Here is a 27,863-nt window from a genome sequence, read left to right on the forward strand (position 1 = left end):
AAAAGTGTTGGCAACAGTTTAAAAATTGGGTTTTTTTACATTATTATTCCTGAGTGGTTTTTTTCGTATTTGGGCCCAAATCTTGGGCTTTTCTTACATAGTTAAAAACAAATCTCTATAAAGTTTCAATCGAGTTTCTCATTTGTAGTTAACGAAAATAAAAATTCTCAATTTTTTGTGTCTGTAATGCAAAATACGAAAGTTGTTTTATTTATTTATGTAGCATAGTTATTTTTGTAGAAAAATACTTAGTTATTTCGAAAATATACGAAGCCTTGATTTCTATTAATCCAAACTCAAATTTTGATGAGTTGGACAATTAGAGATATCTCAAAAGAACATTCAAGAAATAGAGAATCTTCGTAAGATATCTCTACTTGACTAGTCCACATCATATTAGAGATCCAAATTGAGCATTGCATTGGGTGTAGTACGTACATATTCCGTAATAATAAAATATTATGCTCAGATTGTGTTTCACAAATCACTTTCGCTTGCTCACTCTCAGCAATCTCTCTTTCTCTCTCTAGCTTTAAACCTTAATTTTGGATTGTGTCTGAATACAAAAGTAAAATACCTTAAATTTGGATATTACACATGAAGAACCTGAAATTTAATTTTCCCACTACATCACCAAGCCTATACATTTGATCATCTAGTAAAAATTTCATTTATTTCCACATAAACAACCATTTTTCTATCCGATTTCGTTAATTTATTACTTCGTTTTTGTGAAAAACAGCTATTTCAGCCCATATATTACACATAGAAAACGAAAAAAGCCAATGATTTTTTTAAATACCTAAAAAGTGTCATACCATTATGTGTAATGGTATCTTAAGTTTGAAATGTTATCTCGAATTATATTTCAGACCATTATTATTTATTTTTCTTTCTAAAGATACTCCAACCAATAAAACTCATTTTTTTTTCTTTCAAGAATAATTAGTGATTCTATGTTTTTGTTTTCTCTTGTTTATCGCCTTTCATTTTAATGTTGTTGGTGATAGAGAGAGGGTAATTAGTGATCTCTAAAATTTTGATGTTTTTTTGTGGTTAGATTCTTGAGCATGTTGTAGATGCAACACCAGATAACAAGAAGAAAAACAAAAACAAAAAAATATAGCAGCTAGAAATGATGAAGAGTTGAGGAAACTTTTGACAAATTATGACCCGTTAATGGAGGTGTCTTACCAGGCATTCATGGAACAATCTTGCCCAAGAAGATGGGGAAATAATAGCACAGAATTGGATTGCGTTAAAAGAGTTTTTAGTTTTTTTTTTTTCAAAGTAAAAGGATTTTTAATATGCGATATTGTTTCTATCTAAAGTGGGACTTTTTATCTCTTCGGATTCTTTTATTTCCCTTTTTTCTCTTAGATGCAATTCAACAACTTGTTGTTTTGAACTATTATGATCTTGCGTTTATCTCTATCTGCTCTTCCCGATTCAAGACATAATAATCATGGTTCTTCTCAGGGTTCAGTCGTTTCGAAAAATTTGTTCACTTCATCAAGGAGTTTACCAGCTTGGTTTAAAGGGAAACCACATTTTCACTTCTGATTAGTAAATTCAAAGTAAATCTATCTTTCTCTGTCTCTATTTATGTATTATTTATCAGAATTCTTCAAATTTGATTCTGTGAGATTTGCAAACCGAGTTTGCAAGATTGCAAATTCACTTTGCTAAAAGAATGATTATTATTGGGGTTTAAAAGACGTATTATAAGTGGATCTTCTAGAAAGATAACGAAACATTTATTCTTAACTATATAAGTTTTATCGAAATCAGACGTCTGATGATACACTTGTATGTATTTCAAGTTAGAAGAGAAAATAAAAGATATAGATGGACGAAAGGGTACGTAAATTTGACGGATAATATTATAAAGTATTTTTTTTACTTTCTTATTTATTGCTTACATAGACTCAAAGAGTCATTATATTTATTACATGACATAGAGACATCATGAACGCATAATATGATGACACCATATGAATGATAAAGCTTTATAAGTTCCATCAACGAAGACATCTTGGACCTTAAAGTCCATGTAAAGACCCTTAGGTTATCCTATTCTTACTTTATCCTTTAACAAAGTCAATAATTGATAGATTTTTACCTCCACAAGTATCGAACCTGTGACCTCTGAATTTCTGGATGATGCATCACCAACAAGGCATGGCCAAAACTTATAAAACTTAAGGGACCGATGACAAACTTTGATCGGGGTTCTTTTGTCCAAATGTGAGGTAAAAGAATATTTTAAACGCGAAATAATACACAAATTTGAAATAATTTACGTGCTGAATTTTTATTTTATCTTTAAAGAAGAATCCAAACTCAATTAGTGGTGTTGCTCACTGATGAGTTTAACATTAAAATAAATCTTCTTTGATTTGTATAGATTTTTATTCAAATTTAGAGTTTTGACTATCTTTTCCACAATTAAATATTAGAGTTTAGAGAGATTGATTTGATAATGAAAGAGAAAGAGATTAGGTAGAGATTTACGTGGGAAGGGAAAGATCTGCAAAAAAGGCGGAGAGAAGGATTTGTGAGAGAAGGATCTGTGAGAAATAGAGGGAGAAATGAGAAAGAAAGAGAAATAGAGTGAAAGAGAGAGAGAGAGAGAAAAAAAAAACCTAATGTATTATGAGGTACATAAGTACTGCACTAAGTTATTTGACAATCAAAATGCCAACAACTCTTGGTTGGAGTGGTAAGAGGTATAATCTTCCACCTTAGAGGTCAAGGGTTCGAGACACACGCTGAACAATTCAAAAGAAAATATTTGACAATCAAAATTATACTTAAATAAAACAAATAAGCACATGTAGGTTAAAGTAACATGGATGGATATTCAACAAAGAAAAATACGCAAAATACATGAAGAATTGGCTCTTATTGAAGAACAAAAAAGATAAAGCACTACCGATAAGATCCAAACCCAAAATCATTTGTGTTACTTCCACACGACTTACCAATAAACTACACCTATATTTTCTCACTATCAGGCTTCTATAACTAGTAAATGTTATTAGACCAAATTTAAATTCTTAGAAAATGGGTCTATCGTGGTAGGGGTTCAACAGGCGGACACACAACCCGCACCCTTCCAACCAATTTGTTAAGAAATTGCTGGCTATCTATTTTATTTTTTATTTTTATTATTTTTTGAACTATGAAATGTTTTTAGGCAACCAGAGTACTATTACAATACATATTAACTAAAAAGTAAGGAACATTCTCCCAAGCCTTAGATTTATTCTTCTTACGAGTCCATTTGGCAAAGTCCGCTTGGATATTGAGATTTCTCTTAGTATGACTGAATTTCACGCTGTCGAGTCTATTCCTGATTTCTTTGATTCTTCGGATGTGGATCATTGATTGCCATTGGATTTTGTGCCTCGGGATTTTTAGATGCTGAATGAGGTTTTTTTTTTGTTGCTCTATATTGAATGATGTTGATATTGTCGTTTTCTACTATTATTGTTTTATGATTGTTTCCCTCTGCCCAAGTGTGTCCCTGGAGAATAACAATTGCCTCACTTTCTCTACTGTTTCGTGCTCTTGTCAATGCTACTTTGGCTTACGAAAATCTTGATTCAGCGTCGTGAACTATTAGACTAGTACCAGTATTAGTCTCAACAGAAGTAAAAGATGCATCAACATTAATTTTCAAGTACGAATATAAAGGAGGTTGTCATTTTTCCAACCTAGTAGGAGCCCGATTATTTTGAATTTTACTAATTTTGGAAAAAGTCATAATCATATTTATAACCAAGCTATCTTTTTCCTTGTTTTGAATAGCATTGCCTCCATTGTCAATATAAAATACTTTTGTAATAAGATGATCAGTTGAGGGTTTGGAGACTTGGAGCATTGGTGTCATGCACAGTCTCCACTATTCTCCCTTCTTACATCTTGTGATGGGTAGGTACCTTTTAGGAGGCCCCACTTTTAAGAAGTAGTGGCACTCGTGAGTCGTGAAGCCGTGAGAGATGAGGACAAACCGAAACGTACCTTCTTCACCTTCACGAGATATACTGTTTTATTTGCAATAGATGACTAAAAATCCCCTGTTCGATTCTTGCCGATTTATGGTATGGGAAACTTTATAATAACTTGGGTATTACTATATCTTGTGCAAATAGAAATTATTCATAGATTTATTCCATCTTGTAATCCTAAAGGATCTCAGCGATTCACATATAATCTTTTTTGCAATGTTTACTTAATTAAAGAACAAGTACTGAAACTTTCGGGCTAACCTTCTCAACTACAGTTTTACTTTTTATCGAAAAGAGCTGCTTAGCTACAATTTTTATCGAAAGTATGCAAACGCTACTACTACCCATTTACCACTCCAATTTCTTTGAGGAAGAAAGATTGTTGTTTAAATTTCTAAAACGATAGAAGAACCATAGTAGATGGAGAACCCATATCATATTGTTGAAAGATTTTGTTAACTAAACTTTAAAAGATAGACATCAAATATCCCTATGAAAGGGGAAGGAAGAAGACTTAAAAACGTAACGATGTTAAATAAGGGAAAGAATAATCAAATATTTAATACACCTAAATCCAAAAACCCAAGTTTAGTCTTAACTTTGAAAATGAAAAACCTATAAAATTTGACCCTTTTATACAACAAAACCCACAAAAAAAAAGACCAAACTCCTTTACCATCATGTTCTTCAAAAATACCACAAATCAAGTATCCCCCCTCTCTCTCTCTCTCTTCCATTTATTCTCTTGGTTAAATACAATTTTTACTGTTTAATCCATTCTCTTCAATTTCAGAATGTTTTTTTCACCACAAATTTAGGGGAAAACCCATCTTTCTTTTCTGTTTTTAGATTCATTTTAAAATCTGGGTTCTTTTCAAATACCCAAAATTTCTTTTCCCCTATCTATTTTTGTGGTTCTTTTTCTCTCTAGATTTCAATGCATGATGAATCTAGCTAACATTTGAATTTTTTTTTTTTGAACAGGTGGTTACTGAGACAAAAATCAAAAGAATATTTCTTATACTTGGGTTATTGAGTATTTTATTAAGAGTAGGTGAATGCAAAAGAATCAGAAGATCAAGAAGTATTAAGTTTGAATACCCAGGCATCAATTGTAGAGAACACAAAGCATCTATAACTGATTTTGGTGGAGTTGGTGATGGAAAGACTTCAAATACAAAAGCCTTTCAATCAGCCATTGATCATTTAAGTCAGTTTGAATCAGACGGTGGATCTCTTCTTTATGTTCCTCCAGGAAGATGGTTAACTGCAAGTTTCAATCTTACAAGTCATTTCACTCTTTATCTTGATAAAGATGCTGTTCTTCTTGCTTCTGAGGTTTTATTTCTTCTCTGTCCTTTCAATACATTAATCTCTTTGCTGTTACAATTTTACTCTGAAACAGCCTACTTTTCCTTGAAATTTGAGTGCCTCTAGAGCCGGGTCGCGGTTTTGCTCAGGCCCGCTTTCACTTTTAGCACTCCCAGTGGGCGTCGGACTGAGTAGTCTGAGGCCACGGACTAGGTAGTCTGAGGGCACTCGGATTGCCTGAGGCTGTGTTGTTTAAGCCCAGCACAGATCAGGCCCAGTCTGAGTCGTCGGACTTGCTTGGTTCGTGAGAGCGCCTAGAGTGCAAGTAAGTCTGAGTAAAAAAGGTGGGGGTGCCTATAGACGCTCCTTTAATATCACGCTAGTCTTTGTGGTAGACTGGTAGTGCCGTCGGACTTGCTTGGCCCGTGAGAGCGCCAAGAGAGTAGGTCTGAGTAAAAAAGGTGAGGTGCCCATAGATGCTCCTTTAATATTTCGCTACTCTTTGTGGGGCCTACCACGTATCTCTTCAGAAAGTAATAGGAGAAAAAAAGGTGAGAAGTCTCGTATCTGGACGCATTCACTTACGTCTATTATAGGCCACAGACACTAGAAACCCAAAAGCTGCCAGCGCTCGGCGACTAGGGCACTTAGAATATGCTAAGTGCACTGCTCACGGCCATCGTCTGGAAAACCTTAATAACCAAAAATATTTAGGGCTCGTCCAAATCTATGAAAAATAAGCATGTGAGATCTGTGCCCGGTTCGCTTTATTCAACTAAACATAAAGGAATACCAATAATGTAATGTCTTACTAAGATTTCGTTTTTTAATTTTTAGGGTAGGAAAACAAATTTCCTTTCTTTCAAGTACCAGAGTAGAATTCTTATCCGCTCAAACTTCTTTCGCCTTCATAGGTTAAGCTATGATATCACTACATGCTGGTGTAGTTGTTTGGTAGAAAAATAAAAAAGGATGGCGTATGTTTCTCTTTTCTAACCGAAGTAAAATAGATGTCTCTTTTAAGATAGTTTGTTTAAATAAATAACTTGTACACAATTGAAGTAACTTTTCTTTTTCTTTTCATTGATGTTATTTATAGTTGGGTAATAGACTCTAAAGAATATAAGGTTTAATAAGGGACTTGCTATTAATTTGTGTCACCCGAAAAAAAATGTTGACATACATCATGTGGACACGAAATAGTGCTTGTTTGGTGGGTTTATTCTTTATTGGTACAGTGTTCAACTTGAATAGCTCTTTTACGCCGAAAATGAATTGAAACAATAATAGTTGACAACATTTTCACTGGTGAAGCATATGAATGAAGGACCTCTATTGCACTTACATACGAATAAACTACATAGAATATTTCTATTAGGTTTTCATAGTCAAGACAAATGAGTTTCATTAGAGACGCTTTTAGTTGCATATTTGAGAAATCCTTGCTTGCAAGGATAGTCCAAACTAGTCTTAATAAGACCATTGTAGTCTTGTAGGGCTCCTTTATGCTTAGTTGAAATTCGGGACATCTTCAAAGATGAAGTTTTCTTTAGGTCATGTTTGATTACAATAATTAAGTAAATTATATTAGTGATATTTAGGTTGTATGAGAAACTCATGAAAAAAATACATTCACAAATTCTTTATTTGTTATATCGCATACCCAATTTTATTCTTGTTGGTTGATGTAGGAAGTAAGTGAATGGACTGTGATTGAACCATTGCCATCATATGGTAGAGGAAGAGACACGGAAGGAGGTCGATATATCTCCCTGATCTTTGGAACAAACCTCACTGACGTAATTATTACAGGTAAAATGTAATTTTATATAGACATAGTCAAGCAAACAATAAATGCCCAATTACTAAGCGAATTTGTTATTTTATATTCGTTCATAGTTGAGGCCTGAGGGTAGGCCACCATCCAATAGTCTTGTTCATTGCTTGAATGGGGCTTTTGTTTGTTTTCAAGTTTAAGCTAGCAATTGAACCTCCTCGGAGCTTCGTCTCCGATACCGTTGAAACAACCACTTTCTTTTATAGTTCAAACTTGTAAAAAAAGTGCTTGTATACATGTATATATATATATGTATCTTGCACACTAATGCAAATGAGGTGTTCATTCTACCATTAGATTTTATTATGATTGTTTTTTTGTTCAACTTGGTGATGTAGGAGCAAATGGAACAATCAATGGCCAAGGTGCTTCTTGGTGGAAAAAATTCAAAAGTAACGAGCTTCAATTCACGAGGCCTTACTTGATCGAGATAATGTACTCAGACCAAATTCAGATATCTAACCTTACTTTGATAGATTCTCCGTCATGGAACATTCATCCTATATATAGCAGGTTTGGCTTATATCACTAAAATTTCTTATCGATTTTTGCTTGGTTGTAGGTTAGTAAATCTGCAGTTCGTATTGGATCTTATAGCATATTATTTAGCTTTGTTCCTTTATAGAGAATCTCAAACATGGATTGAGGACAAGCTTTCGAAAGATGTGGTTTTAGAGGGGATAGTTTCACTATTTAGAGATCACTTTCACCCTTAAATCATCTCTACGTTGGCCTCCACCTTGTACAAGGCTTGTTTATTCCAACAACTCTGTCGAATGATTCCACATGAAAGCTTTCCCGACGTTTAATAGTTAACGCTGTCTTACAAGTGATGGTTGAGATGCCTTCGTGTTATTTTGCACACGTATTTCGATGATAATAATTGTCTTAGACGATAGTGTTTTTATTCTTTTTATATTGATATCGATATCTGACTCGAATATATTGACTCGGACAGATGTCAGAATGTTTATTTTATCTAAATCGTTTGAATAACAGACTCGGGCTGCTTTTATGTCCATTTGAGTCCGACGTAAAATAAGTTTGACTTTGGATCCCATTGTCCGAAATAACATGGAATGACTAGTTAATCCATGGCCATAACATGTTCGTGTTTGGACTAAGATAAATCTGACTCGGGCTAGTCAGACTTGAGTGAGCTAGATTTGGACAACTAAAAAGACCACCGATGTAGTAGCATATCTCTATAATCCATAAAAACTGGTCCATATGCAGAACAATACTTGGAATTTATTCTAATCTGATTCATCGTAAATGAAAACTCTTGCAGCAATGTTCTGATACAAGGGGTAACAATTCTCGCCCCAGTCGTTCCAATCTCTCCAAACACCGACGGAATTAACCCAGGTCGAACTCTAACCTCTAGCTCTACTTAAATTTTCATGTATGCATATATATAGTCAAACTGAAATAGTTAAGCAATTTCGGAAAAGTACACAATAATTTATCTATATGACTACTTCAGAGCTTAGGCTAACTTTTAAAATTATTCTTCAATTATCCTTAGTATATTAAACTGATTTATATAATATTTATTGGCCTAAATTTCGTACTTTCTTTTTATGTATTTTTCTTCTTGAAGACTCTTGTACAAATGTACGCATCGAAGATTGTTACATTGTCTCTGGAGATGATTGTATTGCGGTGAAAAGTGGTTGGGATCAATACGGAATTGCAGTTGGAATGCCAACCAAACACTTAATAATAAGAAGACTCACTTGCATATCCCCCGATAGCGCTGTAATTGCACTTGGAAGTGAAATGTCTGGAGGAATTCAAGACGTTCGGGCAGAAGACATTTTAGCTATTAATACTGAATCAGGAATTAGGATCAAAACAGCTGTTGGGAGAGGTGCATTTGTTAAGGACATTTATGTTAGGAGAATGACAATGGAAACTATGAAATATGCTTTTTGGATGACAGGGAGTTACGGATCCCACGCCGACGATAACTATGACAGAAATGCTATTCCTGTGGTTGAAGGAATCAATTACAGTGATATGATTGCTGATAACGTAACAATAGCCGCGAAATTGGAAGGGATAGACCAACACCCATTTAAAGGAATATGCATGTCGAATGTCACTATTGGTATGGCAGTGAAATCAAAGAAACTTCCTTGGAATTGTACTGATATTGAGGGTTCAACAAATGGTGTGACTCCTAAACCCTGTGATCTTTTACCTGAAAAAGAAGGTACAGCTTGTGAATTTCCTACTGATGTCTTGCCTATAGACACAGTTGAACTTAAGATGTGTTCATTTAAAGCTAAGTATCGGCTCTGAGATACAATTTGTATTCATGCTTTCTTACAGTTTCTCATCTTGTTAATCTGAGATTCAGAAACCCTAACTAAGAATAAAGTCATATGTTGAATTACATTTTATTACCTTCCAACTTTTCTTTGTTTGGAGCTCATACAAAAACTTGTTGGAATTTGGGCAAAAACTAAGAGGAAGCCCAACGTTAGAGTGATGGGAGCCCAGGCCCTCATCCCCCCCTTCCAACCAGGGAGCCCAGGGTTGGGTTCTCCTATGAGTACCCACATTCGAACTGAAAAATTCAGGAACTCCCAAAATTTGTCCGACTCCCAAACTGGTGCCCTAGTCCATTACATTGAGTTTGCTCTAAAGAATCTGATCAGGTTTACTTGCTTCTGTCTTGGATGTCATGGCTTGAACTCAAGCATTTAAAGTTGAGTTATTTTCTGTTTGACCCCTTACTTTGTGATCTGACTTCTTTTTTCGTTTCCTGTTTTTCATAAATTCAGAATTGGTCTCCTTTTGTTAACTCCGTCAGTTAGTTTTCATAGTTAATTATTTTGTTACTATAATTACCCTACTTATAAATTCAGAATTGGTCCCATTTTAAATATGGGTTAATTCTCAAATAATTTTAAATTTGTTAAAATTAACTTGGGGGCCAAAATGATATTATATCTCAAACATTTTAAAGCACAACCTCCTCCCTCTCCTCCATTTCATCATCTTCACTTCATCTCTGTCGACTCGCCACCTCATCACACTCGCTACCGCATTATCTTCTCCGGCAAAGGTCGCCGGCCGACCAAATTTTCCGGCAACCTTCAAACTTACAATTTTTTTTTTCTAATATCTTCTTCCTCCTTCTTCTCTATCTTCCCTTTTCTTTTTCTCTATCTTCCTTTTTGTACTTCTCTCTTTCTCCCTTTCTCTACTCTAAACATCTCCAGCGGAAGGGCTCCCCTTTGCCGGAACGACCAGACCTTAAGGGTCTGATTTTATTTTAAAACCAAACCTTCAAGGTCTGGTTGTCCCGGCAAAGGGAAGCCCCTTCGTCAGATATATTTAAAGAGAGAGTGGAGAAAGAGAGAAGAAGAAAAAGGAGGAGGAGGAGGAAGAAGAGATTAGAAAGAAAAAAAATTGTAAGTTTGAAGGTCGCCGAAAAATTTGGTTGACCAACGACCTTCGCCGGAGAAGATGATGAGATGGAGTTTGATGAAGTGGCAAGGGAGATGAAGCGGAGGTGACGAAATGGATGATAGAGAAGGAGAGTCGAGGTGGTGCTCTTAAAATGTTTGAGATATAATTTCATTATGGCCCCTAAGTTAATTTTAACAAAGTTGAAATTATTTGAGAATCAACCTATATTTAAAAGGAGGTCAATTTTGAATTTATAAGATTATTTTATAAGAAGGGTGGTTATGGTAACAAAAAAAATAAACTATAAAAATTAACTGGGGGAATTAACAAAAGAGAGTCAATATTGAATTTACGAAAAATAGGAGGTCAAAAAGAAAGTTGGTCACAAAGTAGGGGGCAAAAAATAGAAATAACTCTTTAAAGTTTGTCGTGGACTGAAAAGTTCAGGGACTTCCAAAATTTATCTGGTTCCCAAACTAGTAGCCTAGTCCCATCACATTGGGTTTGCTCCAAAGAATTTGATCATGTTTACTTTCTTCTGTCTTGGATGTCATGGATTAGACTCGAGCATTTAAAGTTTGTCTTCATTAAATATTAGATTCCCCTTTATGTTTCTTCCTTGGTCACTATAGCTGAACCAAAACCTTCTAATAAGAGTATTGGTTTAAGAGTATTGGTTCATAGCACGTTGCGGCGACTCAAAATGAAACTCAAACAACGTGGCACGACCTCAGTAGGTAGCCCCGTGGCACGAACAACTTGTGAAGGTTCTTGACGTTGGAATGTTATGATAGAAAATTGTCCATGTAAATACAATGTATAAAGGAGGGATGCAGATCATAAACTTAAAACATGCATGAGATATGTTCTCCTTAATATGTTCTCCTTAAAGCAACATTTGCTCTCCAATTGCAATCACTTGTAGGTTTCGAGCTAATTACCAACCAAAATATGATAAGCCTAGTATAGATGTACACAGAATATAATATGTGAAAATTTACTTAAAGAGCGCAAAAACAATTAGGATTTGGTTGAGTATATTTTATTGCAAAACAAAAGGAATTTTGTTTTATACATTATGATTTGGCTACAACTTAACCTTTTTTTTTTGAGAAATCGACTACTGTTATAAGGGATGTGGCTGCCCATAGAATTATTGGTTTAGCATATGTTTTGGGTGCCTTTAAGATTATCTTCCTCTTGCCAAACTCACATCTATTGTAGCCCACCATTCCTATATTGCCACCTTGATGTGGTGTCATCTTGTGGTAGTTCATATGAGAAGTGTCATTGCATGGGAGCTCCATATGCAATGTGTCATCTTGGTAGTGACAACACATCATGCAAGTGACAACACATGAGGTTATGTGTCACCATTCTACAACTCCATATGCAAAGTGTCATCTTGGTGGTGACAACACACCATGCAAGTGACAACACATAGGGTATGTGTCAACATCCTATTACTTCTCCCACCCTATAAATAGATGTACTTTGTGTATTGTTGATATAAGTTTGTAAGAGATAAGAAAGTGTATGGAAAAGATTTGGAAATAATTCTTCTAAATATAGTTTGGTTCAAGATCATCTCTTTGTTTTAGTATATCTTTATATTTCTACCTTTTCTCTCCCTTTATTTCCTTTAAGTTGCATGCAAATATCGATACACATTGAAGCAAATAGACCGACAATTTACAACACGTTATCAGCACGAGTCTCTAGCCAGCTGAAAGAAGCCGTTACTCTGCTCATTTGCCGAAGTCAACATCGGTGAAATATCGAACAAACTAAGCCGCTACTCCGTCTAGTGAAAGGTATAATATTTTAATTCATTTTCATAATGTCTAACCTTGCTAGACTTGAATTTGCAGCTCTAGATATAACAGGTAAGAATTACATGGAATGGGCAGTCGAAGCTAGACTGACTCTAAAATACAAAAATCTCCTGAACACTATTGTTGAAGGGAATAATGCAGAGGAAATGTTACGGGCTCAAGCTTTAAGCTTTTTGAGACGTCACATACATGATGACCTGAAGTCAGAGTATTTGTATGTGGAAGATCCCTTGGCTTTATGGAATATCTTAAAAGATAGATATGATCACCTGAAGATGGTCATCCTTCCAAAAGCTCGAAATGATTTTATAAATCTTCGACTACAAGATTTTTCTTCCATTTCTGCTTATAATTCCAGCCTTTGTAAAATTGTTTCCAGACTAAAAGTGGGAGGAGATATTATCACTGATGAACAGATGATAGATAAAACATTGAGTACGTTCCATGCCTCGGATATTGTCCTGCAGTCACAATACCGAGAGCGACGTTTCTCCAAATTCTCCCAGTTACTGACCTGTCTTTTGGTCAATGAACAGAACAACCAGTTGTTGTTGCATAACCATGAATCTCGACCCACTGGGTCCGTACCTGTGCCTGAAGCACATGCAATATTGTCAAAAGATCATGGAGGGAAACAAAATTACAAAGGGAAGCGTGGTTCCGGAAGAAACCACCAACGTGGATCCCGCACGAACAAATGGGAGAGAAACAGGCAAACCCCTTACCACCGGAAGTGGGAAAAGGGAGAAAATTCAAAGAATTATGCAGCGAGAAAGCCTGATAAAGTAAAGGGTAAATATAATACCCCTCCCAAAGCTCGTGAAGAAGCTTGTTACCGTTGTGGTATGGAAGGTCATTGGTCCCGTACATGTCGTACGGCGAGACATTTGGTGGACCTATACCAAGCATCTCTGAAATCTAAAGCTGCACCAGAGATGAACCACATGGAACTTGATCCACCATTGTGTGTTGGAGATTATCTCCCTGAAGGAGAAAATCAAACTGATGATATGTTTAATATTTAGTGTATTTAACTTTTCTATCTATTATAATGCTATATTATAATAACTTTTGTCTGTTAGATATTAGATAGTATATTATATGTATCTGTAATAGTTTTGTTTATGTTATAAATAGTTGTGGTTTGAATCTTATATTATATTATGAAAGGTATGGATTCCAGAAGAAACATATCTAAAGGTGATGAAGATAGCTGTCTAGCAGACAGTGGGACCACAAATTCGATACTTCGAAATACAAAATATTTCTCGACCTTAAAATTATGTGAGGCAAATGCGATTACTATCGCTGGCTCATCAAACATTATAGAAGGCTCCGGAAGAGCTACTATAATATTGCCCCGTGGTACGAAAATAATTATTGAGGATGCTTTGTACTCGACTAGATCCCTGAAGAATCTATTGAGTTTCAAAGACATTCGTCTGAATGGGTATCACGTCGAGACTGGGTCTGAGAATGATAAAGAATATTTGTATATCACCTCGAGTATATCATGCTAGAAGCGTGTTTTGGAAAGACTTGAAGCTCTTTCTTCTGGGTTATATCTTACAGAGATTAAAACAGTTGAATCATATGTCGTTGTCAACCCGAAGTTGCACGATCCAAATACGTATAAAATTTGGCATGATCGACTAGGACACCCAGGATCTACCATGATGAGTAGAATAATACAAAACTCTCAGGGACACCCTTTTCAGAACCAGAAGTTTCTGATAGATAGGGATTTTACTTGCACTGGTTGCTCACTGGGGAAGTTTATTACTCGCCCATCCCTGACGAAAGTACATATCGAATCTCCCAAATTTTTGGAAAGGATTCAAGGTGATATATGTGGCCCTATACACCCGCAGTGTGGACCATTTAAATATTTTATGGTATTAATAGATGCATCAACTAGATGGTCTCATGTAAATCTGCTCTCGACGCGGAATCAGGCGTTTGCAAAGTTATTAGCTCAGATAATTCGTTTACGAGCTCACTTTCCTGATTATCCGATTAAGTCAATTCGTTTAGATGGAGCAGGAGAATTTACATCGAGTACTTTTGATTCCTATTGTCTCTCAGTTGGAATTAATGTTGAACATCCTGTAGCTCATGTTCATACTCAGAATGGTCTAGCTGAATCATTCATTAAGCATATCCAACTGATTGCGAGACCAATGTTGATGAGGACTAAATTACCGGTTACTGCATGGGGACCTGCAGTCCTTCATGCTGCAACCTTGATAAGGTTACGTCCTACTTCGAATAATCAATTCTCACCTTTGCAATATGTTCAAGGCCAGCAGCCAAACATATCTCATTTGCGTATTTTTGGATGTGCTGTATATGTTCCTATTACAGCCCCACAACGCACAAAGTTTGGGCCTCAGCGCCGACTGGGAATATATATTGGTTTTAATACACCATCTATTATTCGATATCTCGAACCCCTGACGGGTGAGACTTTCACTGCACGCTTCGTCGATTGTCATTTTGATGAGACAGTTTTCCCGCCATTAGGGGGAGTAAATTTGCCTGAAGCAAATGTTACCAAAAAGGAACTTTCTTGGGTTACCTCAAATTTGTCTCATTTTGATCCTCGTACTAATCAATCTGAAGTTGAAGTACAAAGGATAATACATCTACAAGAGATTGCTAATAAAATGCCTGACGCATTTAATGACGCGGCAAGAGTGACAAAGTCACATATACCTGCTGCAAATGTTCCAGCAAGGATAGATGTTCCTGAAGGACACGATAAAAACATTGCAGCAAATGAATCGTCCAAAGCACGTCTGAAACGTGGACGACCAATCGGTTCTAAAGATATAGTTCCCCGGAAGAGGAAAAACCAACCACAAGCAAGTAATGTTCCAGAAGAAACGACAAATACACCCCTAGAAGTGGGTAAAGCCCCAGAAGAGGCAGAAGCTCTTGAAGAGCATGAGTTATCTCCAAATGAAGAGATATCTATAAATTATGCTTGTAATGGTAAAGTGTTAAATCGAGATAACATAATCATCGATGATATATTTGCGCTTTCAGTAGCCACTGATATTATCACTGAAAATGATGATTATGAACCACATTCTATTGAGGAATGTCGGAAAAGGACTGATTGGGTAAAATGGAAAGAAGCAATCCAGACAGAGCTGAATTCACTGTCAAAACGTAACGTTTTTGGACCTGTAGTCCTGACACCCAAAGATGTAAACCCTGTAGGTTTCAAATGGGTATTCGTTAGAAAACGAAATGAGAACAATGAGGTTGTCCGCTATAAGGCGAGACTCGTGGCACAAGGTTTCCTGCAGAAACCAGGGATCGATTATGAAGAAACATATTCTCCAGTTATGGATGGAATAACCTTTCGATATTTGATCAGTTTAGCAGTTCTAGAAGAACTCGAGATGAATTTAATGGACGTGGTCACTGCGTATCTATATGGAAAATTAGATACCGACATTTATATGAAAGTCTCTGAAGGATTTAAATTGCCTGCAGGCAACCCACATACCATGTATTCACTAAAGCTTAATCGAGCTTTGTACGGATTGAAACAAGCTGGACGAATGTGGTACAATCGTCTTAGTGAATATCTGATCAAAGAAGGTTATGTTAATGATCTCGTTTGCCCATGTTTATTTATCAAGAAAGGAGATGTTGGATTCGCTATTCTTGCAGTATATGTTGATGATATCAACCTTATAGGAACTCCAGAAGAGCTCTCTAAAGCAGCAGAATATTTGAAGAAAGAATCCGAGATGAAAGATCTTGGGAAAACAAAATTCTGTCTTGGCTTACAAATTGAAAGAAGCACAAGTGGCATACTTGTTCATCAAACATTATACACAGAAAAAGTCCTGAAGCGCTTTAACATGGAGAATTCTTATCCGCTTAGTACTCCCATGGTTGTTAGGTCTCTCGATGCTCTGAAAGATCCATTTCGACCTAAAGAAGAAGACGAAACACTCCTTGGTCCAGAAGTACCATATATGAGTGCTATTGGTGCATTATCATACTTAGCTCAATGCACTAGACCGGACATTGCTTTTGCAGTAAATCTATTGGCCAGATATAGCTCTGCATCAACTAAGAGGCATTGGGTTGGAGTAAAGCAAATTCTAAGATATCTGAGAGGAACAACTGACATGGGATTGTTTTATTCAAAGAACTTATCCGGTGATTCTCAAGTAAAAGGATACACAGATGCCGGTTATATTTCTGATCCGCACAAAGGGATTTCTCAGACAGGTTATGTATTCACAAGCGGAGGTACAGCTTTCTCATGGCGATCTAGTAAACAAAGTATGCCCGCTACCTCATCTAACCATGCAGAAATTATTGCTCTCCATGAAGCAACAAGAGAATGTGTATGGCTTAGATCCATTATTGAACACATTAGAAGCTCAAGTGGTCTTGATTCAATCACAAAATCTCCCACAGTCATTCACGAAGATAATTCGGCTTGCATCGCTCAGATCAGAGAAGGATACATCAAAGGCGATAGGACTAAGCACATATCCCCTAAATTGTTTTACTCACATCATCTCCAGAAGAATAATGAGATTGATATCCAGAAGATACAATCGTGTGAGAATTATGCTGACTTGTTCACCAAGTCTCTGCCTACTACGACGTTCAGAAAACTAGTAGATGGCATCGGAATGCGACGCTTGAATAGCCTGATGATGTAAGACTACATCGTTCCAAGATATGATATTCATCAGGGGGAGTCTATTATCATGTGCAGGTTCATGTATCGCTATCTACGCTCTGTACTCTTTTTCCTTCGTCCAGTTTTTGTCCCAATGGGTTTTTCTGACAAGGTTTTAACGAGGCAGTATTTAGCGTATCCAACGTCACTCGGAATCTATTATTTGTACTCTTTTTCCTTCATCAGATTTTGTCCCACTGGGTTTTTCTGACAAGGTTTTAATGAGGCAATTATTTCAAGTGATGGTCATCCAAGGGGGAGTGTTATAAGGGATGTGGCTGCCCATAGAATTATTGGTTTAGCATATGTTTTGGGTGCCTTTAAGATTATCTTCCTCTTGCCAAACTCACATCTATTGTAGCCCACCATTCCTATATTGCCACCTTGATGTGGTGTCATCTTGTGGTAGTTCATATGAGAAGTGTCATTGCATGGGAGCTCCATATGCAATGTGTCATCTTGGTAGTGACAACACATCATGCAAGTGACAACACATGAGGTTATGTGTCACCATTCCTCAACTCCATATGCAAAGTGTCATCTTGGTGGTGACAACACACCATGCAAGTGACAACACATAGGGTATGTGTCAACATCCTATTACTTCTCCCACCCTATAAATAGATGTACTTTGTGTATTGTTGATATAAGTTTGTAAGAGATAAGAAAGTGTATGGAAAAGATTTGGAAATAATTCTTCTAAATATAGTTTGGTTCAAGATCATCTCTTTGTTTTAGTATATCTTTATATTTCTACCTTTTCTCTCCCTTTATTTCCTTTAAGTTGCATGCAAATATCGATACACATTGAAGCAAATAGACCGACAATTTACAACAACTACGATTTATATTAGTCATTACAAGACATTGATATATAATCAAGATGTAATAAGCACGATAACTGCCTAAATTAAACCAATAATAAAAGGGGCCTAAAGTCGAAGCCCAACAACATAGAATTTAAAACCCAACAACATAGAGCCTAAAGCCCAACGACATAAAGCCTAAAATCCGACAAACTTATTATTATTCTTTGTACCTTTAATAATCCAAATTCAATAACAATGAATTCCATCTCTTCTGGGAATCGAATCTTGGAGTTTTTGCCAACACTATCAACCACTTGGGAAACCAAGTGTTGACACAACTTAACCTATTCATGTTATGCTTTTTCAAAGCAACTCGAATAAAATTAATAATTTTTAAGAAAGTTGTATCCTTTCACCAAAAATAATCAAAATATATAGAGACAAACTTTCTTTTAAGAAAATAAATTATAGAGATAAAACTAAAATCTAAAAATCCATAATTTATAATTAGTTGTGATAGAGATCTATCTTCAAATTCAAAATCAATTTTGTGAATCACTTTGAAGACTTGTCAAGCCAAACAATCCCCACTTGTGATATTTTTTTTTAATAAAACGTTTCATACATAAAAAGAGTTACAAAGTTCATCCCAAGAGGATATGTCTAAACAAAGCGTAGGACTGACTTGAATTAAATTCTGAACCAAACTAATAGTGGGATAGGACCAAAGCAGCAAGAATATGTGCCTCCGTATTGCAATTCTGTGGGCAGTATGTTATAGATATGGAGGTGCCATGTGTCCTTTTAGGAAGTCCGTTGATTTCAGTCGAGATTCTCCATGGTACCTACTGATCGACGACTTAGATCAACTCTAAAACAACCTTAACATCTCCCTCTATAATATATTCATCAGACCCAACTCAGTCGCAAGCTCCATTCCAAGCTTAAAACCTAGGGTTTCACTGTAAATCGCCGAGATGGGTTGAATCCTTTTAGATTTCAGTCCCAAGATGGATCCTTCTGAGTTTTAGCTAAAGCAGCACACGAAGCCTCCTTTTCCTTGAACTAACCATCAAAATTAATCTTGATAGTTCCTGGAGGAGGTGGACACCATTGTTCGACCTGCACAATACGAATAGATTCTGTGGATTTGAAAAAGTCATTTAAATACCCTAATGCCGTGTATGACGGCCATGGCGTTCTTTCTGCATTTCCCCTTTCCTTCTTTTCTTCAGGATCTACTGAACTACTATGGCCTTCAGCTTTTTCAATTGAGTCCTAATGTCGTGATGACTGTCATGGCGTTCTTTCTGCTCTGCCATCATCTGAAGCAGAAGGTTAGTCTTTATGCTTTTGACAAGATTTTTTTTGGTAAGTCTTCCGATCATTTCTGAAATTATTTCGCCTCTCGGTCGAGGTCTTTCTTCTCAGCTCCCTCTACTCCCGAAGATTACATAGGGATATTTTTCTTCTTTCTTCCTCTGGATCCTACCGAGGATTTTGGTTTCGTCGCTCGTTCTCCCGATTTTCCGACTGAGCTTCCCAAGATTCCGTTCGACTCTCAAGATACCAAGTACTTGAAGACTCTGAATGCTTTGAGCAAGGGGGATCAGGGATTGGTTCTTGACGAGGTTGTTGATTATAATGTTAATCTCGAGGCCGGTGTACTCCTTGCTTACCCAGGTATACTGCTTGGTTTGATTTTTCCCATTCTTTATCTTCCTCTTATTCATTGCTTTTGTTTTTTGCTTTCTAGTTTCTTAAAAGAAACGGATCAGGACTGGTTTCCAACTGTCTTCTTCTGCTATGAAGAAGCCTCGTACTAAGTCGATGGCTGATCGGAGCTCCGCCGGCATCATCCGCAAACCATGCAGGCCTATTACCCCTTCGGCCCCTCAGAGGTCTGCTTTAGGGGGGACCCCTCAAGACAAAGGCGGAGTTGCTGCTTCCAGGGCTGGCGTCGGTGGTAATTCCAGGCCCGATAAAGGGAAAGGTCTTTATGCCCCTGAACTGCCATCTCGGATGACACACTGGACTAAGGACTTTCGTCGTTTAGTGGCCATCCTAGTTGACTGTCTTGACCAACATCTTCAATGCAAGGTATTTTGGTGATTGTACCTTCTATCTTCTTTATTCGTATTTAGCTTTCTTCTTTTGATCCTCTCTTTCTGTAGGGCTCTCGGGTTAGACAAGACCTTGTTGCCTACTTGAACCAAGTCGAGGATCTGGAGAAGGAGAAGCCGTTATTCGAATTGGATGCGCAGTCTTTCAAGGCCGAAGTTGAAGTCTTAGGCTCTGACCTAAAGATTGTTGTTACTGACAGAGATTCTTGGAAGCTACAGGCTGAGGAGTTAAAGTCTAATTCGAAACTGCAATTTGAGCAGCTGAATTATAATCCTTCTTGATAAACAACTCGAGGCTTAAAGGGAGAAAGAGGTTGGTCTCCTTGTCCAAAGGGAGAAGGACAAACTCTCGCTCCAAACCTCTCGTCGCAACATTTTCGAGCTGACCAACTTGAACCGAGAGAAGGTGGTTGCGAGCTTCAAATGTGGAGATGAATTTTCAAATATCTTGAGGATGTAGCGTTGGGCTTCAAGGCTGCTTGGGAGTGTGCTCGCCATTTTTACGCTCCTAACGGGTCTCTTCCTCTACGTCGGATCAACAAAGACAAGATGGTCGCGTTCGTCACTTCTCTCGTATGATATTGTAGGATTTTGTGTGTATCTAATACAACTATCTGGTGCGGAATCTCAAACATCATATGTTAACACTAGCATGAACTGATCAATGAACTAGAAGAGGAATAAATACATTTATCGCGTTTTTCTCTCGAACCTTTCCAATCGCATGTGAAGATCCAGAGCTTCAAGTGTAGCTCTTCTACTTGAGACACCGAGTAGGTTAACTTGATCTCCCTTCTTTAATGTCTGCTAGGACTTAATAGAAGATTGAGAAGAACCCTTCTTCTTTACTAAATTGATAGAATGAGAGTTTTTTCTCTACAATCCTCTCTCTCCACTAGCTCTATATTGAGAGAGAGATAGAAATGTAAAATCCACACCTTTTATGTTCTCTAATGACCCTTATATAGAGAAATCCTAATTAGAACATATTCAAATTAGGTCTTTCTATTTTCCGGGTCACAGAAAAGATAATTACCAAAATACCCTTTTGGGGGTATTTTGGCCTTTCTCTTTAGTGTGGCCGGCCAGGGTAGCCCACTATAGGATTTATATGGCAGGCCAACTTACCTTGGTTGGCCATCATATGGCCGGCCCTTAGAGCCTTGCTCCAGGCACCCCTTTTAAGCCCGGTTCTTTCTATCTTGTTCTGAATCGCTATTCGAACCCTTTTTGCCTTTTAAGCTGGTTTTAATCCATCTTTAGCTTATTCCCGTCTAGTCAAATCTCTCTGATCAAGTTACCACTCTTATGTGTAACCCGTTATAGGATCCGGTCTATATTAATCGCGAATCACCGAAGTGATCCGACGATCGTAAGCGACTTCTAGCAAAACATTACGACCCCTAATTGGGCCAGACTGGATGATCTTCAGGATGAGTTCATCGTTATACCAGCTGACAAATTGATCGCATTGCCATCTTGGTCGAAGGACACTCTTTCGGAAGGACATCTCCTTCAGACCGGACGGATATATCATTCAGTCTCTCACTTGTACTTACAACAAGTGCAATGCTCGATTCCCATGTCTCTTCGTATCTCATCTGATACGTCATACCTTTCAGACTTTCTTAATCTAGAGAACAACTGTCAAAGCAAATGATTAATCATTAACCCATTTAAGTGCGGCCACACATTTTTTAGTTGCTTCTCCTCAAGTGGCTCGGAGATACTAATCCTAACTTAATAGGAGGACATCATCTAGTCTTGTACTCCCACTTAACTTCATGTCTATCATGTCTCCCCCAAAAATCCGCTTTTATCACCTCCTTTCACGGCACGACGTTTGACGGTACCAAAGTTCGACATTCCTTACAAACGATGAGTGGAATACTCATGTTTAAGGAATCTCTCCAATCTTGCCTATGATTGTTTATGACATTTTTCAACATTTGAAGAACTCTTATGTTTGGGTTATCCGGTGTATATTCCCAATCATACTCTCATGTAATTGACTTGAATACTATATTCCTATAGCCCATGAAACAACGCTATCAGTCAATCTCACATTCTAGTCTTCATGAGTCATTGTTGTCCATGCAATGACCTGGACTAGGGACTTATTAATGAATCTATTCCAAGTTCACTTAGTAGGGTTTCATTTACCAGATCACGCATCTGATAAACCTACTTGGAATGGCTCTTTATTTTTGGACTATTGATTAAATACTAAACTACGATTTAATGACGAAATAATTAACTTATTGCTAATAATAAGAGTTTGTAATATTGAGTCTTCCCGTGTAACTTTTACACCCTCAAGATCGTCATCTTATTCTAGAAGTTTGTAACATATGACTTTTCAACCGTTTAGTTTTCATACTGAGATCTCACAAGTTCTTCTCAAGTACATTGTGCGATCCAGATCAACTCATCTGGATTTGATTGGTGACGACCATAGATACTCCAAGTATTTTGCGACGTCGAGGCGAATGCTAATTATGTCCCACATGACCGATCTTATGCCTTGAGCATAACCATCTTTTCTCATACGTGTTTGCTCATCAAAATCCTTCAGTTGCTGAATCTTGCTAAGCTATGTGCGATGAGACTTGGGTAGAAATACTCCCTTTTGAGTCTTTCACTTTGGACTTTTCAAGACTTTTCTTGAACAAGTCTTATCACCTACTTAATCTATCTCTATAGATTTTTGGTGCCCAAAACATTTCACCTTTATGTGGTCCTTTTATTGAGTTAGTTTTAAACTGTCTTCAGCATCATAATGTTGTACTCAATTTCTAATATGTCGTCTACATACCGGACCAAAGAAAACTAGATCAATCCCACTAACCTTCTTGAACTTCCTTCAGAACGTGTCATGTGCACTTTCTTTTGCTAGTGATAGATCGTTATGGTCTTTAGCATTGTGACACAAGGGTTAGTCTTTCCTGGTCCATACCACGAATTTTTTGCGACCTTCTTTCTTAGTCATGCTTTGGGAAACACCAATTTTCCATCCTTGTATATTTTTCTCTTTTAAAAACCTATTTGGACTTGACAAAAACCTTTCTTTTAAGCAAAATATACCAAATTTCAAACTTGATTTCAGACATGAATTTCATTCTGATCATATGGCTCCAAGCCATGTTTCAGAATGATTCTGTCACAACTTTTCTGTAGCTAGCTATTTTCTTCTCCAGCAGAACCTCCATCCTCTGAGACATATTTATGAGCTTTCAAGGTCTATAAGGGTTTGAACAATTTTGAGACGCTCTCAACTTTTGAGAGTTCTCCTACGAATCTAATCTGTTTTTATGCGGGAGGATCTTCCAGATCTTCCATCTCTACCTCTCTTTCCATGCCTATTGGCTCTAAATAGATAGGAACCGCAACTACTAACATTCGTATATCACTGTCAGTTTGTTTTTCAGATCGAATTTCTTCGATATCTAATATTTCTCCCACTTGTCTTCTTGAAATAAATCTTATTTCGAGGAAGACACCGCCACGAGCAACAACCACCTTGTTCTCTGATTGCTTGTAGAAGAATCTCCAATATTTCTTCATCCCGTAAAGAAATATTCTGTCTGATATGTAAACTTGGTTCTCGGAAACCAGTTACGTTAATTTCATATTATTAGACTTTAAGAAGAGACTATTTTGGAACCGTTCCAAACTCATACTCTTATGGTGTCTTTTCATCTTTTGACGGAATTTAGTTAGTTAGGATGAACGACCGTGTTTGAGAATATATCCCGGAAAGTGTTCGGAAGATTGACCTAAACCCATCATTGATCGACTCATGTCTGACATGTTCGATTACTCCCACTGGACTCATCACCCGTATGATGTGTTTGTAGAGAAAGTGGAGGAACTATTTCTCAACTTCTTTGATGATCATCAAATCCTTGAATACTTGTCATCTCGATCCAATCGAATGACTTATATTTCGTCAAGTGGATTCAGGTTATCTCTAGTTAGTGTATTAATAGTTTTACGTACATCTATATGTACAAAGACTATTAGTTTACTAGCCATATCTCCCTTTCTAAAAGGTGACTTTGTCAAATGACCCAATTGAACAAAATTCACGTGTTTTATGATTCCAAAATCATTCAGCTTCAGAAGTCCATACTATTGGATCTTCTTTCTTGTGTCTTATGTCAACTTGACCAATGACAAAACATGAGTTGACCTCTTTGAATCATTTGATTATAACCTATAGTATCATTGTTAATGTTCTTGGTTCTCTAAGAACCTTTTGTTAATTTAGCACTGTTTTAAACCATTTGATGCTTCTAGACGAACATAATAACGCTTATCAAGTTCTTCCAAAATCAGTGTCTAAAAGAAGAATTTGATCCTTTTCAGCATCTTTAGCAACACTTTGCTTCTGCTCCCTCTTAGATCCTTTCTTCTTTTAGTCAAATAAGTAATTCCCTTGAGCTCTTACTGAGCCGCACATCCGGTCTTAAACACTTGATTAAGGGAATCTACAATACTTGCTGTATTAACTAAGTTAACAAAGCTACAAGAAATCCGTTTCTTTTGTCTTTTAGGTACTTAGGGTAGTTTCCTTAAATGGCCTAGCCATTGCTTTAGAAACCTTTACCTTTACGTCGACCCTTTAACCTTTTGAATCATAAGAACTCTTCTTATATTCTTTTGGCTTCTGAATCTTAAGAACTGGCTTCTTAGATTCAAGATTCCTCAATGTTCTTTTCAAGACGACTTTCTTATAGACACCGCCCTCTCCATTCACGACATCTAGCGGAACTCTTAAGTTGTCGAATGATTCTGCATGCATCCATATCATTAATCTTTACGAGAGAAATTTTTTTTATGGATGTTCACAAAAGAATCTGTGGATAATCGTACCCTAAGTCGTTTGAAGTGGTAGTGGACATCGGGAATGGGATATTCTCGGACTCTTATCCAATTATGAAAATAATTTTCGTTTAATTCCTTCTGAAGGAATGAACGAAGGTTGAAAAACTATTTTCTAATAATCATACATACAGTACAGTAAAAGTAAAATCCTAAAACTTATTATCATTGCAAAAACAGTTTTTCCCACATTATTCAAAATCGTGTCCGGCTGAATAATGCGATTCCAAGACCCCATTCCTACGGAGTTAAGCGTACTTTGGCACTGCCAATAACTCCGCCCTCCTGGGTGAGAAACTCTTTACTGATCATCTCCTATGACTCTTGGTTGATGGATAACACTTATGTGTTAAATTCATCCTTTTGCCTCGAAATCCAAAACCCTTTTGCTGACTCGTTGAGAATAACTATTTAGACGCGTAGACCTCTTCATAGATCTAGTCGTAATGTCTCGAGGAAAAAGATGACACCCTACTTTGGCATGACCCACCATTATGAACAAGGGTGCAGCAGGTATCTTAATCTGGGTAGACTTTACTCAAAATTCTTTTTAGGGACTTTTACGTTTTTTTCATGCATGCTTTACTGTGAACTCTAACATAATCATACACAACAAAAAACGTAAATAAATAAATAAATGCGCGCAAGAAAATAAATCAAGCAGACATGATCCTAGTATGGCCCCTAACCTAAAAGATCTAATCTTCTTAGGTCCTTGCTTGTTTGGCCTTTGTTCGTCTGGATCTCCATCCTCGAACCTCCATTGAATTCTCCCACTCGAACCACGATCTCATCCTTCGGTTCTTCAATGGACTCTATTTGACCCTTAACTCTAATTACAAGACTCAACGATTCGCAGATCGTATAAAACTTAAAATTAAATTAATTAATACATCGGGCACCCATCCGTGCTTAAAAACAAGAATAGAATAATTTTATGGCCATACTAGAACCCGCATTCACACATACATAATAATATGACATTCATTAAACACCTAAGTATGTATGAGATTCGCTTCCTAAGGTCGAATCTAGAATTGTTTTGTTCTAAACAGCTATTCTAGATATACTACCGACATTTCTATGTCAAACGTGCCTAAAGTCTTCTTTTCGTAAAATTTGGACTAATGGCTCGTTTTGGTTTTATTCTAGAAGATTTTGAAATCGTTTTGGAAAAACTCTGTTTTGGGCCTTTGGATGGCTCGGGTCACTTTTGGAAAACTATGGTTAAAGTCGGAAGAAGAAAAGTCAAAATCTCCCACTCCAGTCAATGCCCAAAAGGCCCGAGTCAAACTCTAAAGACTTAAGTCAAACTTGGTCAAGGGACCCTTTGACTAGTCTCGGGGAGACTAAGACAGGTCGCAATTAAGGTCCGAGCATTGGTCGGACTCGGCACGTTCCAAAACGTGTCGAGTCCCTCGGGTGGATGCATCCTGGCCCTAGGCCAGACGCGTCCCTTGCCCACAGACGCATTCTAGACGCGTCTAACCAAGAATAGCTCTCTCGGACATTAAGTCTGAGAAGCTGGGACGTGTCAGATGCGTCTGGACGGTCAGACTATGTCTTAGCCTAAGGCCGAGACCTTCTGGAACGTCTGAGACATCTCGAACTCCTAGTTGCATCCAGACTGGGATTCCAGACGCGCCTAGACGCGTCTGGGATGTCTGAGACCTAGTCTCGGACTCCCTGTCCTTCTCGAAATATGTCTCGGTCGTAGGCCGAGATATACTGGGTTTCCCAGACGCGTCTGGGACGTCTGAGACTTCCTGGTCTCGGACTCCCAGTAGGCCTTGGACTGGAAATGTCCCAGTCCGGTCTTTCTGCATCTCGGGAATATCTCCCGAGATGTCCGGACTGGCCAGACGCGTCCTGGCTGGTCCGGACCAGGCAGTTTGTATTTTCCAAAATAGAAACTGCCATCCGAGCTGCTGTTCCTTTCTCCATTCGACCCTAAGCTGCTGTTTTTTATGAACAATCATCAAAAACAGCAGGTTTTGAAAACCCTTTTCAAAAACCATCAACTTTCAAAACTTCATTTCGAAAACACTTTTCAAAAACTCGAAATTTTAAAGTTTTATGCATTGAAACCCTTTCAATTTCTATCCGATTACGTCTAAATCTAATTTAAACTAGTAAATTTCATGTCTAAGTCTTAAATTCAAACATAAAATTATCTAATCAATTAAGTTCGAATCTAATTCGTCTAGTCAGAGTTAGTTTCATGCAACCAACTCGTGATGTCACTGTAAGATTTTGTGTGTATCTAATACAATTATCTAGTGTTTTAAGCGAAATTTCAAACATCATATATTAACACTAAATATCTAGGATCATATAGCATAAACTAATCAATGAACTACAAGAGAAATAAATACCTTTATCGCGTTTTTCCTTCGAACATTTCCAATCGCATGTAAATATCCAGAGCTTCAAGTGTAGCTCCTCTACTTGAGACACCGATTAGGTTAACTTGATCTCCCTTCTTTAATGTCTGCTAGGACTTAATAGAAGGTTAAGAAGAACCCTTCTTGACTAGATTGATAGAATGGAAGCTTTTTCTCTACAATCTTTTCTCTCCACTAGTAGTATATTGGGAGAGAGGTATATTTTTCTCTCTGAGAAAAATCCACACCTTTTCTATTCTCTAATGACCCTTATATAGAGAAATCCTAATTAGTATCATATTCAAATTAGGTCTTTCTATTTTCCAGGTAAAATAAAAGATAATTACCAAAATACCCTTTTTGGGGTATTTTAGCTTTTTTCTTTAGTGTGGTCGACCAGGGCAGCCCACTATGGGCTTTATCTAGCCGGCCCACTTACCTTGGTCGGCCATCATATGGTCGGCTCTTAGAGCCTTGCTCTGGGCAACCCTTTTAAGCCCAGTTCTTTCTATCTTGTTCTGAATCGC

The 27,863-nt window shown here is 37.2% G+C and overlaps 2 protein-coding genes and 1 long non-coding RNA gene across 3 annotated transcripts in view; 2 read left to right on the plus strand and 1 right to left on the minus strand.

Moving 5' to 3' along the window:
• The first annotated feature begins 4,349 nt into the window (after positions 1-4,349).
• LOC147544687 (putative polygalacturonase) lies at positions 4,350-9,562 on the plus strand. The gene is made up of 6 exons (XM_086674070.1): positions 4,350-4,720; positions 4,998-5,351; positions 7,016-7,136; positions 7,500-7,674; positions 8,453-8,529; positions 8,765-9,562. The coding sequence occupies exons 1-6, from the start codon at positions 4,694-4,696 to the stop codon at positions 9,466-9,468; spliced, it is 1,458 nt and encodes a 485-aa protein (XP_086530196.1). The 5' UTR covers positions 4,350-4,693; the 3' UTR covers positions 9,469-9,562.
• Positions 9,563-11,117: 1,555 nt separating this feature from the next.
• Positions 11,118-27,863, minus strand: part of LOC147544688 (uncharacterized) — a 39,061-nt gene continuing 22,315 nt past the window's right edge. Inside the window, exons 8-9 of the long non-coding RNA XR_015239890.1 lie at positions 17,979-27,443; positions 11,118-11,707 (exon numbers count right to left, since the gene is read on the minus strand). This is a non-coding gene — a long non-coding RNA (uncharacterized LOC147544688). The remainder of the gene's footprint in view (positions 11,708-17,978; positions 27,444-27,863) is intronic.
• Positions 12,425-13,444, plus strand: LOC147544689 (uncharacterized). The gene has a single exon (XM_086674099.1). It carries the CDS (start codon positions 12,425-12,427, stop codon positions 13,442-13,444), a length of 1,020 nt encoding a protein of 339 aa, XP_086530225.1.

Source organism: Eschscholzia californica, unplaced genomic scaffold (assembly GCF_041429995.1).
Source record: "Eschscholzia californica isolate CP2 unplaced genomic scaffold, dmEscCali1.0.p SCAF_4, whole genome shotgun sequence".
Classification (NCBI taxonomy): Eukaryota; Viridiplantae; Streptophyta; class Magnoliopsida; order Ranunculales; family Papaveraceae; genus Eschscholzia; species Eschscholzia californica.